This window comes from Spodoptera frugiperda, chromosome 29, assembly GCF_023101765.2.
Source record: "Spodoptera frugiperda isolate SF20-4 chromosome 29, AGI-APGP_CSIRO_Sfru_2.0, whole genome shotgun sequence".
NCBI lineage: Eukaryota > Metazoa > Arthropoda > Insecta > Lepidoptera > Noctuidae > Spodoptera > Spodoptera frugiperda.
The window spans coordinates 3,921,661-3,936,451 of NC_064240.1; the positions used below are offsets into that span (position 1 = coordinate 3,921,661).

At 34.7% G+C, this 14,791-nt stretch overlaps 1 protein-coding gene across 7 annotated transcripts in view; it reads left to right on the forward strand.

Annotated features, from left to right (window-relative positions):
- The first annotated feature begins 811 nt into the window (after positions 1-811).
- The window catches only part of LOC118268129 (uncharacterized), a 104,574-nt gene continuing 90,594 nt past the window's right edge, over positions 812-14,791 (forward strand). For 4 of the 7 annotated variants that reach the window (XM_050706257.1, XM_050706260.1, XM_050706261.1 and 1 more), the window contains exons 1-2: positions 835-1,007; positions 2,290-2,486. In XM_050706257.1, coding sequence (XP_050562214.1) covers positions 2,385-2,486 — 102 coding nt within the window. In that variant the 5' untranslated portion in view covers positions 835-1,007; positions 2,290-2,384. Of the gene's footprint in view, positions 1,008-2,278; positions 2,487-14,791 lie in introns of those variants that run through there. The other 3 variants (XM_050706259.1, XM_050706263.1, XM_050706258.1) reach the window with 3 other exon arrangements.

The window sequence follows — 14,791 nt, forward strand, 5'->3', positions numbered from 1 at the left end:
ATTCATTCGAAGCTCATTGTATTAAACTCAACATTTTACAGTCTGTAGAACAAAAATAAAGTAATGGAACGTATTGGTTATCCATACCTACTGTAAGCATGTTCTGTTTTCTGTTTTTGAAATTCTCCATAGTATTAGATACTTATTTAACACATGTCTGAAAGTAGGTCCGATTTATAGCAATAGACTCACTAGTCACCAGCTTGACAAACCAAAATACGACTGCTAAATAAGGAGTGTTGGGTTCGATTCCCAGTTTGGGCATTTTCGTATATAACATGGCTCACTTCAAAAGAGGTTTATTAGGGATTACGTCATGGATGGTATTTCCCGATGGAGGAGGCACTAGGCAGAGCGCATCTGAATTCGGTTCGCTTGCTCGGCAAAAGGTAAAGTTTGTTTAAACGCGCTAATCTCCGGAACTAATGGTGGGAATTAAATAGATAATTATTTTGTGTTGGATAGTTAATTAATCGAGGAAGGTTTTAGTAAAGCTATAAAGCATCACGTTACGTTGAAAAGGAGCCGAGCAGCGAGTAAAACTGCGCGAAAGTAGCTAGTAATATTTTAAAGCAGTAAAAACTTCTTCTTCAGGTCTATACTTAAATGATTAAACTTAAATGTTAAAATTGTAGTAAGTCTTACTACTATTGTACTAGGTTACTTGCAATAGGCAACAGCAACGCAACAAACATCAGTGATTGCACCTTAAATCAAAAGTTACACAATAACTTTTAATTATATTCCATTATTATGTGTTCCCCGATGGGAGGGTTCACGACGGCTCATGAATGAGTCAACGGATCAGCCGGTGGCGGTTGCGATGCGAGGTGCGCGCGCGCCGCAGTCGTATACCGTGCGCAGTGCGCGCGACGCGCCGTACTCGTGACAAAAGTCCCGTGCATTACACCGCAACATGTGAACTGTCAAAGACCCCAATTTGAATTAAATCCTGTGATCAGCTGATCTGTTTTCGCAGACAAACTGTGGCTTTATTCAAACCTATGGTGATTTTTTTATCTGTGTCATTAATTGATAAAAAAATTTGTAAGAAATAATGTTTAATCAGTGACACTGTTTATTTCTTATTAAAAACTGCATTAGTTCGTTATCAGAGCTGTTATTACGAAATTGTTGTATGTCTATAAAATTCCAGTTTATGACCATGATTGTGTTCATTTGGCCTTCGGGATTGAAAAAAAAGTAGTTTTTTGTTCACGTTTCTTTATTCGCTACAGTTTATCTATCACGAATCTTTTACAGAGACATTTGGATTTGGAAGAGTATAAAAAAACAGAGTATAACTAAACACATATTATTCTATTAAATATTTTTTTATATTTTATCCTTTACTTAATACCTACTTAGGAAGTCTTATCTTATCAATAAGTAATCTTTTATCACTCACTCGTTATCTTATTGATTGATAAATACCAACAACAATTAATGTAAAGTATAAACAACTTGTTAGGTATTTTGACTTTGTAAATAATAATCTTCCGTATTTAGATTTAGATGCAATCGTTGCTAACAACAACTGGCCTTTAGTTGTACCTATCACAACAAAACAAAAGCGGTTTTTAGCACGTTTTTTATGACTCAAAATCCTGCTTTATGAGTCATGGATAACCGCGAATTTATTTAAACAAATAGGTTCAAAGTCTTTGCTCCTCATTCTCATGACTTTAAAGACATTTAAAAACAGATGTCTTACTCATAACAGATTGCCGACTTTTTTGTTCCCGCTTAAAAAAAAAGGGACAGAAACATATCATCGTCCCAGTTCGCTTTGTGCATTTGACCTCTTTGCACTACGGCCTGAACAGATAAAAAGTTCAAATTGATGACGGTTTATTGGGTTCTATAGGACATTTCCGGAGTACAGTTTGAAAGAAAGCAGTCTGCCTTGTTGGTATCCATAAGAGTTTTACTATTAGATAAGTAGGTACCGTAAAACGGGGTGAATAGAATTCGAGGGGTGAATAAATGTTGGGAAAATATTCTAACAACTATTCACCCCATTCCTGTGTCTATTCACCGTTTGAATTGTATTCACCCCGTTGAACCGTTACCTAATAATTAGGCTGCAAATTCTATTTTCAAAAAAGAAGTCTTACTCTCGACACGGAAGAATGTCCTAAAGATATTTTATTTAGATCTACCCACACACACGCATATTTGTAAAACATGCTCCGATAAACTTTAGCCAAAGTGTGGGTGTCACATTAAAATGCAGACCACTGGCTAGGTAGGATCAGTTGACATAAAAATCCTTTATTCGATTCACAGAGTTGTGTGGGAACGTGGTGATGTGAAGTGAATATAACAGTACTCATATGTATATATGACATAATATGTGATTTGTGTTTGTGTGTGACGAGCATATGGGGCAATGCGTATCCCGGAGCCATCCGGGCCCGTACTCGTTCTCGCGTCACTATGACGCTGAGAGCCTAGGCAGTACTGTTAGCGGGGCTGTCAGAAAGGTAAGTTTAATACATTATTGTTATTTATTTACATCTAAAATCATTAAACTGTTGTATGCTTTCAGTACTTAGTACTTATACCATTATGAACTTTATGTTTATAAACATAAATAAAGGTTCGTCTAAAGTATTTCAGCAGTAATTCTAAATTACCTAAGTTACGAGGATCACTAATTCAATCAATGTTAGAACAATCATTAGACTATTGATATGTGATTAAATGGTTGTACCTACAACTAATTTAAAGTTCTATTATTTACAGTTTTGTGTATATGTTTAAAGACGAAATGTGGACTTTAAATACGTGAAAATCGAGAATTTAATAAGTCCAAGGTGATAGGTATTTTGTAAATTCTACAAGCATTAGGATTACCTAAGTTTAATAAGAAATAACAGATATTCCAATATTTCCAATAAGAAACTTCATATCTATTAAATAAACTTTTGTCAAGTTAGTTCATATCATGTTTTTTTGTAACTTGAGAGTTAATTTTAACATGATAACTGGCAACTGCAATCAATTTGATACTTCGTTCACTTAGAAGTTAGAACGCGTATAAAATCGAATCTTTTTTTGGTGATTCAATTCTCATCAAACCTTGATGCGTTGTATAAAAACTGGTCAAACCACATCGTGTCTCGATAAAACACCGGTGATATACGATCAGAGGGCTTAGTACGAGTTTGTTTTACGTTTAACAAGATCGAAACGAGAGCGCGTTTGGCGTTCTGATTGGTTGTGTGTGCCGAATGCGTTCTCGTTTGGTTCAACGTAAAGCAAACTCGTACTAAGCCCTCAAGTAAAGATTGATTATACAGAATAGTTACGAAATGTTTTAATATAATTTTGATATGAATACCATTCAAACTAAGTCACAGTTTTAAAGTGTAATTCATAACTCCGAAATTAATTCATTTTGTCAGAATTGGCGAATAAACTCCATCGTGTATTTTTTTTCTTGTTGGAGTTAATCATCACTGGCGTAACAGCGGTAAAGTTGTGTTAAACAATATGTTCTTAAGTATACTTAGGTACATAGGTACATTCTTTTTAATGCCTAGACAAAGGGAGTGCGTTTGATAGCCATTACAAAGAAACTTGACGTCACATGACATGTGCATAGTGCATACCTCAGTATATGCAACCTGCACATTCATTCACCTTGTAGATTTTATCTGAATAGGAATAAGACAATAGGCTTTTTTGCTTAAAAATTAAGCAAGCATTGTATAGTGCGCTAAGTATTTGGTGTTTATGTAGGCACTTAAGAAGTAATTAAACAAACAGTAAGTACTCATGGGCATATAGTAAAATAAGGATTTGTTATACACGGATTTGCATTTAAAATTTGTCAAACATATTTTCATAGGGCATTTTCTCATGAAAACCGATTAATGAAAAATAACTCATGTGCCCACAACTTTCATGCTAGAAGGTGTAATTAGATAGTTAAGGTTGATTATATCCATAAAACTTGTAAGGTAAGCAGAGTCATCATCAGCCGGCAGACGTCCAATATTGAACTCTCTTAGTTCTTCACGTAGAACGACAAGCCGCCACCGGCAGAGTGCAGAGTAATCGAAATAAAATTTCCATATTTTGGGAACAACGCTTTTCAATACCAGGAACTCAACTCCCAAATTCGTCTGTAGTAACACACTATGCTGCATTTTTAGTGTTCATCAGTCCAAAATAATGAACTACTGAATGATATTTGAATAATTCATTAGTGCTGTCATTGAATACTTAACCACCTACATCACGAGTTACACCTTTGTAATAATTGCGTATCTAAGTGTTGTCATCCGGAGAAGCTTCTTAATTATGAATAGTGCCTATGTGTGCATTGTATTTATTTATTATTATTTATAATTATAATAACTGGCTTCTGCCTGCGAGTCCATAAGCTCAAATAGGATATTCACCATCGTAAGACCTTCGCCGTTTTGTATTTATTTTATATAATACTGAATATTAGTGTGTCTGAGTATTAGTTTTAGCACAGAGATGTCTCCAACAAAATATCGTTTTTATCACCAAAAGAGTTAAGCTGAAAATAATTTAAACGAATTTGGAATAAGTTGACCTGCTGTGCTGTACATTTATTTGTACCTGAAGCTTTTATACATATAAATAGGTACTTGATGTGCAGCGGAGCTGAACAACCTACAAGCCTGCATCGCATGGAGCCATCAAGTGCATCATAACTAATTATTATATTTACCTCCCTCGCTATGAATAACATGAGTATTTCATAAGAGTACTTGAGTTAATTAAAGCTTGAGTTAAAAATACTAGTTTGTAATTATGTAAACTAATGTGTGTGTTGTGGTGTTGACTCATAAACTACGATGAGCGATCTTCATGTCTAAACCCCTTTCCGAGCTTAGAAATTATGAGGAATCCCTTTAGGTAATGGAGGTTCAAAGTCCAGGTGCAACTGTATATCATGGAGTTTCTTCAACCTTCCTTGTGCGAACTGATGGGTATAACCTGGGTGTCTCTAAAGCCCGAATGAATAGGTTGCTTATGGGCAGACGTGCTCCATCGTAGGCCGCATCATCACTTACCATCCGGCGAGATAACGGCCAAACGTCGATCCATCAATTATATATACTTATATAAAAAAAAAAACATGGGACCAATAACTGCGCAACGTGCTTAAAAAATGAATGTAGAATGAATTGAAATGTCCACTTCCTAAAGTTTACTTGGTAATACAATAAACTAAATGCAACTCTGGAACTCCCAAATGGGTGCTACTAACTTCATAGTCACCATCATGTATTGTTTTGTTAAATACTCCTTGTGACCTATGTGTTAGCAATTCTATAGCCATTCTTCCAGTCTCCTAGGTCATCTAAACAATTGAATTATAGAACAGCTGTAAGTGTGAATGGAAGGATATAATCAATTGTAAATAATGCTTAAAGTAAACATTGTACAATCATGTTTACAATTACGTTTTACAATCATACTTCTGTAGACACCTGTCACAGTCGTTAAGCAGATTTAATTATTATTGCGAAAAACTCTAACAAATAAAATGACAATTGTATTTGTATCAAATGTATATTTCCATTGCAACACGTTACAGTTATTTAAAAAATAAACAGTAAGCTAAATTGCTATCTTAGAAAAACAGCGAGTGTAACGCAACCAAAGGAATTCCGTCGCGAGCGCACTAGCGCAGGCGCCGCATTCAATTTGAAACAACGCGATTGTATCGATTTGTAGCAAACCGAGATATCGATCGCAGACTTCACAAAGCTCTCGGGGCGTGACTGTGTATGAATGGAGGCTGTTAGAGCCTCACCAGATCGTTACCTAGATACTCCTAGACCGCGCGCCACAATTAACATCACATGGCCGGCAATTGTTACCCAACCACACAATGCAGTTCAATGACCTCTCCTACTCTTATCTGAACGTACCTTTACCCTTTCATAGTTTGCGTGAACATAATCATATGTTCACTAAATGGAAAATTGTGGATGATGGATGTGTCTTACTTTTCATTGTCGGATTTGTATGTTTATATTCGAAGTACTTATATAAGTAGCTACTTTATATATGAAATGATTACATATCACACTGCATTTCACAATGAACTTAACTGTTATTGTGATTGTGATTTGATTTCAAGTTGTCATTTATTTTATTCAAATTATATCATGATTTGCGGGATTTATTTCCTGCAGTATACTATAATAATTATATTTATACCTCATGGTAATTTATACTTATGTACGTATAAATAATATGAATGTAGGTAGATACGTATGATAAGCTAACTTTCAGAACAGTTCAGAAAATATCCAAAATAATTTCAAGTAGGTAAGTAAGAGCCACAAAAGGACACTGTTCAAATAATCGCAGGTTCTTTTGAGATCCATGCGAAGAATGGCAATGGTGCAATTCAATGTGATAACAGCTTAATTCAAATTTAAAAATCGAACTAACGACGCAATAGCCAATCAGGTGTAATTATTCATGGTGGCCAGTTACACAGGCTGGTGTTTTCACCATCACACAGTGAATACGAGCTGGGTGGCAGTGGGTGGTAGTGGTAGCGAGAGTTTCCACGTCAATGCACACCGAAGACATCAATTAGCTAATATGTATGTAGTTAAGTACTTACCAAGATTACATACAAGCTTTCTTATAACACAATCATTTTAATGTTTTTACTCTTCAATCAGTGGCATAGCGTGTCGCGGCGGGGCCCCAATAAAAAAATGTTTTTTTTTTTTTTTTGAGGGGCCTTGCTAACCGATGCTATTAAAGCGAAACCCTAATAAAGACAAGATGTTTTCCTAAAGTTACTGTATATCTTTTGAACACATACTTTACGCGGAAAAAAGGAATTGGTTCGATATTTGTAATTTTTGAAATGAAATAAAAAATTTGGATGTTTTTATTTTTTGCTTATGTGCGTAAGCATAATTGATACGGCAAATACCTACGGCGTTAGTTACGCCCCTGTCATCAATCAACATCTAGGTACGTATTTTTCTACTGCTTCGAATATTTGTATCGTTGTCTGCTAAGAACTAGGTACGGTACCTATTTGAAAGGTAAGGCTTGCAAATTGGCGTAAAAGATTCTAGGCAGACTATTTAGGTACAGGTTACGTAGTTATTACTGTGTTTGCAATTTCAAATTAATTTTGAGCTCGATGTAGAAAAAAAACATTTGGCTTATTACTTATTTCCTTATCCTTGGCTAGTAAACTTTCAAGAAGTGACTCTTGAAAGTTTACTTGTATATGTGTACTACATAGAATAGTTTTATTCTAGTTCTTGACTTTCCATGATTATCTCTCACGGAAAGGATAGATATGAGTTTTAATTTAAAACTAACTATTTCCAATGAATAGGTCTAAATATTTTTTATGCCTATTACGAAACATTTGCAACACTCGCGAAGTTGATTGTAAAATTCCTCTAAATCGGTAAATGTCTTTCAACGAGTTATAACCGACAAAAACTACTCCACTTTTTACGAATCTAAATTGAATACTTACTACTTAATCTCGTGCACTATTACGGTGGCAATAATAGATTTAAATAGAGTGTAATAACAATATCTACTTCAACTCGTAATGTATTATTTCTAAATATTTCTATGCTAAGTTACGCACGAATAATTTTTACGTCAACCGCTATTTATTGAAATAAAAAGTACTATGCAGACTTGTTCTATAGCCAATATATTAATTTTTATTACATAAGGGACTAGTGCCTTGGTGTGTAGAATGTGGAGAGTAGAATTAAATTACCACCACCCCTCGTCTTCCTGTGGGGGTAAGCCTATATTCTCATCTCACGTTTTTATAACGCGCGCTTATAACTGCATACACTTTACAGAAAACATAGGTAGGTATTTGAATAAAATGTTATATTGTGTAAAGGTTATCAAAACGCGGGTTCGGCGCTCTGATTGGTTGGTTTATTCGAGCCGCCAATCAGAGCCCCAAACACGCTCTCGTTTCGATAACTTTAAACGTAAAGCAAACTGATACTAAGGGTACTGAACTATTTATTAAAATAAAAAGAGTATTCGCTTCAATCATGTTCTACAGTCACTGTCTTAATTTGTATTACATAAGGTACCATTGCCTTTTAAGGGTCAGGTCTTTCGATTTCTCTCTTATACAGCATGAAAGGGCACACAGTCAAAATTTCAAAGAAATTCGCAGGAAAATTTATTTTACTTTTACTTGTACCTGAACATAAATAAACTTGATACCTTTAAGCTGTTTGTTTTATACTCAGAAGTGATATAGAAAGTGAAATAAGTTCTGATGTCGGCTGATGTCTTTATATGGAAGCTGCTCAATTAATTTATGCCTACGTTAACTCGCTTTATTGCTTTGAAATGATTAAACATTATGGACTACTTATAAATAGTTCGTAAATCGAGTTAAAAAAAATATGAAGTTTAGAAGATACAGTTTAGAAGTGGAGATCTCTTGCAGTGGGAGGCAGAGACAATGGAACGGCAAATGACATGATTCTCTTTTATGTAGGTATACGTATATTTTGGGAGAAGATTATATAGGAATGTAATTTAAAAATGTACATTAAAAGACAAAAGTAAAGTAATACAATGATTGACCAGTAACTTTTTTATGGATTTTCTCCTGTGTTGTGGGTTCGTTTACAAACATAGAGTTGCACGTACACATGACACCCAGACCCGAAACAACAATTTGTGTTGCACACAAGAGTTGCTCCGTGCGGGAATCGGAAGCGCGACACGTTGCACGGCAGCCAGTTGCCAAGCCACCGCACCAACCGCGCACTTGATGAATGATCAGGTCATCGATTTATTGCAATATTCATCAATAGAAGAGTAATAGGTTTATTGCATTAATAACAGACACAACTGTCATATTATATCTATTGTAGAGCACAAGCTCCACTGCTTTCAACAACAATTAGGTACCCATTTACTTAAAAAAATAAAAGATTTTATTACCGAAGTAATTTTCCTGCACAACACAAAATAGCCACTTGCATTATCTGCATTTAAATTGCTCACTATCATGACAAATGCACCGCAATAATAAATAAATTGTTCCGATAAATAGAAAAATAGAAAAAAATAAACGCGACAATGTGAAACTTTCCCTCTTAGTAGATCAGTTTACAAGTGCGGGTGCGCATGTGGTCTCGTGAATAAGAAATAAAACTATTTGCAAACTTAGCCAGATATCGTTACTTTGTTCTTACTTTCACACGTAACTCTATATGTTTGGGAATTCGCACTTTTTGTGGTTTGTATTGATATGGATCAGTTGTCTGACTGTCTGTTTGTAAATTGAATAATTTAAAAATGTTTATTTCTGTCTCCATAAAATGTTGTTTTTGCGGTCTGTATTCGATTAAGATCTGATAGACTTATCTTTATAATAAAAAAAAACATTGATTTATTTATTTATACACTTTGTAAAACAAAAATAAATATTATGAAATACAATATATGTATAATAGGGGGTCTTATCGCAGAAAGCGATTTCTTACAGACAACCTTTTGGATGGAATAAGCCATCAGCATTAACATTTTGTTGACAAAAGAGACGTCTTTCCTTTTATAGACAACAAGTAATCTTAACAGCAAAGAACTGATTTCATTAACCTTTCCTAATCAAAATATACAACCATTTACATAATGTAGAATATTTTTAAGATACACGCATAATCTTAAAATCGATATCTCAAACGCTATTAATAAAAAAAAGACATAAATTTGAATGTTGCAACACTATAGAAAAACAAAACAAATAAAACATGGCCGCCGATATTTTAAAATAAACAGCCGTTAGGCGTGATTCAGACAATGGGTTATAGAGAGCAACAGAGCGATAGAGAGTACGCAATATTTATTAGTAGCGATTTTCACCGACTGATGTCCGGCACGATTGTCCCCACTCGTGACGCAGTCCACGACCATTCCCCCCAACTTCCTTCACTATTCATAACAGTTCACGTCACGTAGAAAGAGCTTTAAGTACTTAGTTTAACGCATATGGTAAGTTCAATATCAATAAACCAACCCAATGGCTTCATCGGGATTACGTTTTGCATTTTTATTTGATTTTTGTCTCTGTATAAATATGACGTCAACGTTATAAAAAAAATATTATACAATATATGTATGAGGCAATCGCAGTGGGTGTTCTGCTTACAAGAAAAATAAAAATAAGGGTATTAAAGTAGGTAGAAAGAGGTCTATCAAATTGCTATGTCATTCCATATTTGCCATTCATTGCTAAATCTACCGTGGTTGAGAAGTTTGGATGAGAAAAGCTGCTAGTGTAGACTAGTAATTTACCTAAATGTCTTATTTTGACCACTTAAGTTGATTATGTTACGTTACACGAAGGCTCAAATTGTGTAAAAGTCTCATTATTAGCGTAGATTCTGGTTTTGGAGTATATTTATTTCTAAATGCAGTGTTACCTAATAGTACAAAAAGTGTCCGTCTGCGTCTCCCGTCAGGGAATAGAACGTTTAATGACCGACGCATAGTAATAAAACAGAAGGAGTTTTAGCCAGTCAATGGCCAGACGCAAATTAGTAGGAGTTTTAAGTCCTCCGTTGTATACCTAAGCACTAAGTGAATCGATATTAAAAGGGAAGGAGTGTGTTAGGTTGGCTATGTTCATTCTGCATTCAAAGTTATCGCTCGTGTGATGTCGTTGAATGCCAACTATACCACTACATGGAGTAGTACTGTAGTACACTCACTTAAATTATTGTGCAATCTACAATGTTTACGATGCACTCGTTTTAGATAGTAGTACAAGAACGCGGTAGCATTAGCATTTTTGATTAGAGTCTATAAGTCTAAAAGGATTATTCCAGACTTATCGTAGCCATAAGAATAATTGGAATAGTAAATAATATTATGATCTATCCAAACCACATCATCATCATCAGCCGAGAGACGTCCACTGTTCTGCCTGCCAAGCGCCTGCATCCACTGTTTCTTCGTAACTTTGACAATGTCCTCGGTCCACGACTAAACCACATACGAACTAATAAATGTTCACAGCACCGTCACTGTGGATTTACCTCTGTATATAGATCAATTCTAATTAGTAATTTGCACTTTGGTAATTAAAAAGTGACAGTTATTTTGTAGCTTTGTGCAGGAAGTTAGTTTTATTTTGGTGACATGTTACTTTTTTTATTGATAAACTCTGTGAAAGTTTCTGTATTGACATTTGTTATGTAATTATTTTAATAAATAGTAACAGAAAGGATAAAGTGACTTGTATTTCCCCAAAAGGGTAGGTGAAGGTAAACTTGTAAATAAAAACGCACGTAACTTTCGCCAATTACATATATAGGTAGATATTATTACTATTGTTTGTTCTATAACTGGGCTGTTATCACCACAAATAATGTTCATGTTTCTATTAATAATTTTGAGTTATCTTCAACTAAAACGATTCAGTATGGAACATCAACTAGAACAGTGATGGCTTCGGAGAACCGTTTTTACCGGTTGCCGGGACTTCGGTTCTTCGGAAGCAAGCTTAAAAAACAAACTAGACTATATTCAAAATATAAACAGATTACCTTATAATATGTTTCCACTAACACGTATCTAAGTTATAAAACAAACATCGGCGTAATAAGTTAGTATCAACTTTCTAGGTCAATGGCGGGGACCGACTCAACGACTGCTCTTTATTGACATTTACTTTGGCTGCAATTACTACGGACAGACGGACAACGAGACACGATTTATAAAGGACAATAGGGAATCTAATTGATTCAAACAGTTTTTAGTTACATTCGTAGGTGATAGCCTTGTGTTCTTTTTACCCGACTGCCAAGGAAGGGTTATGTTTTTCGCGCGTATCTTGTATGTATGAGCCTAATATTCTTTATTACCTCATTTCTTCGAAACGGCTTGATGGATTTCGACAATCAGGGTATCGTTGGATTTGTCTTAATTACCCAAGTGTTCTTAGATATGTGACGTAAAACAAAAACCAACATGGCGGCCGTGAGGCGCCCTAGATAGGAGTAAAAAAAAAAATTTTTTTTTTATTTGCTGCAATATGGGTATCAAATTAAAGAACTCATCACGAGGATTCCAAAAAGGTATATCACTGACATATAGAAAAAAAATACTATGTGCAATTATGTTCTTTATTATCCAAACTAAATACTCGTATAGGTACTACGCGACGCGATTGACTAGCGGTGTCTGAACTTAAAAGTGAAAAGTGATAATAAAAGTACGTCTTAACTAAATTATTTACAATGAATTTATTTATAAATAAAGGACTAGCGACCCGCCCTCGCTTTGCTGAAGGTTAAATAAGGAATCTATCTACATAGTCGTTTACCTATAGCCCATGCGACGCGTCAACTGTAAAGACCGTTTTTTGTCTAAAACTAGTAGAAATTTTGAAACAGTGTAAAGAGAAAATTTTATCTTCATTTAATGTAGAAAATTAATAGAATACGAAATACGAAATTTGTAAATAGTAAATTTTACTGCCCTTAATCCTTCTTCTTTTTCTAATTCCTTTACTCTCTTTGTGTTACGCAATCAATCTAAAATAACTGGATCGACGTGTGTTATTTTTTTATTATCTTGGTATTGGAAGTAGTTCTCTCGTGTCGCGGGTGAAATCTTGAGAAACACATAGCCGTATTATAACTAACTAAAAAGTGTTAAATAAAAATAAATAAATTTAAAAAATTAAAAAACCCGACTGCATAAAAAACTCTTTAAATAAAAACTGAAAAGTAAAAAACAAGCTTAGTCTAAAAGTGTAGATAGCAATGCTATTACCACAAAATTAAATAATTTCATAATCAATACACAAAAAATAATAATCTTATGCGAAACATAATTGAGTGTAACAGTCGGGACCCATTAAATAAACTAGACTAAAATCATTCAATATGGGTCCCGACTGTTGCTCTCAATTATGTTTCGCATAAGATTATTATTTTTTGTGTATTGATTATGAAATTATTTAATTTTGTGGTAATAGCATTGCTATCTACACTTTTAGACTAAGCTTGTTTTTTACTTTTCAGTTTTTATTTAAAGAGTTTTTTATGCAGTCGGGTTTTTTTGTCGTAACTATTCGTAGTTGTTTACTATTTTTGGTCGGAGAGCATGAAATAGGCTTTTGAATTAAAAAAAAAGAAGATTGTACGAAGTTTTCGCTGTACCTATATACGCAGTTATTAGTAGTATAGTATATTAAAAAAGTGAAAGACTGAAAAAAAATGGTTATACTTTTATCTATTTGCTAATTAGATCTTATTACATCATTGGTACTCTTGACATGAGTAGTCTCGTGTACTAGTACAACAATAGACGCTTCACATATTTAATTTAAGAAGAAACGAATAAAATAGCTCACACGTGACAAGCAATTGAGTAAAAGGTATGACCCTCAAAGCCTCCAATTGTACAGAGCTCTTACATAACTTAAGAATTCCAGGCAGCGAAAAAGGTCTGTGTGTACCAGAAAAATATTGTAGTAATTTAAGAGCAGGTATGTTTGAGCAAGCACCCAATACCGGGACCAATTTAGCAGACCTGCCATACCTTAAACATGTTATTACTTACCTACATGGTTTCTAGACATAGCCTCACGTAGTCAAGTTATATTGCCTACCTTTCTTTAGGAATTCCGTCCAGCCGGTAAAGGAAAAATAATAAGAAACCACTCACTCAACATTAGCTACAGCCGAGTAGTTACAGCTTTATATTATTCCCTTACAAAGCGTGTTCATTGTTTATTTATTGTTTAAAGGAAAACTTTCTCTCTAATGAACGTTGTACGTATGTATAATGTCGCATTGTTCTCTATAAATCGCATTGTTAGGACAAAAAAGTTTGAATTGCTCAGCAATCTCGCGACTTCCTAGTCGCAGTTGTTTGCGACAATTGTTCCAAGTAGCGCTGGGATCGAATCGCTGCCTCCATTATTCCTGACTTCATGTGTAATGGCTTGGAAATGTACCTGTATTTTATTATAGGTGCCTATACACTCTTTGTCTCTGCAGGGTTATAAATTACTAACTGCCACCCCCACTTTCCGAATAAAGAGTGCCTATCCTAAACGCAGACTACGCTATCTTTACACTTCAGTAATTTTGCGCTAAAGGAGCTGAAAAAATATCGCCTTATTTTAGAAGTTTCGCGCCCTACTATTGTGGGAGAAATATAGATTGTAAGAAGTACAAAAGTCGTTAGCTATAAGTTCTTGTCTATTAAGGATTAAGGAAGAAGAAGGCTTTACAAATATATCTACACTCAAATACTTAAATCTACAAAATCTCCACGATATTTGATCAGTCTATTCAACTCGCATACACTTACCAACGCCTAGTCCCGAAAGCCGGCTCAAATCGCCTCCATCTTTAATACTCCAGCAAGCAAGAGCTAGTAAAAACCAATATCGTAAAAGTAAACGTCAGTCGGTAAGATGGTGGAATAGAATGAAAATTCCAGCGCGTACGCTGTACCTAGGCACCTAGGTACCTAAGTTATAGTGTTAGTGCTATTCATTTTCTCATTAAACCCCCTAGAGAATTACTGGCTATTGCCTCGCCTTTTGTCATTAGTAATGTAAGTGCTCCTAGGAAAATTACTAGCCCACCATTACCTTAGCTTTATCGAGATGATCTTCTTCGATACAGAGAAAGCAAGGTGAAATTATGTACTCGAGGATAATGCTCCGGATGGTTATTTGTTCAGATCTCTGATGGTCTGACAGCTTTTATTGTATTGTAGTTGTTTATGTACGAGTATT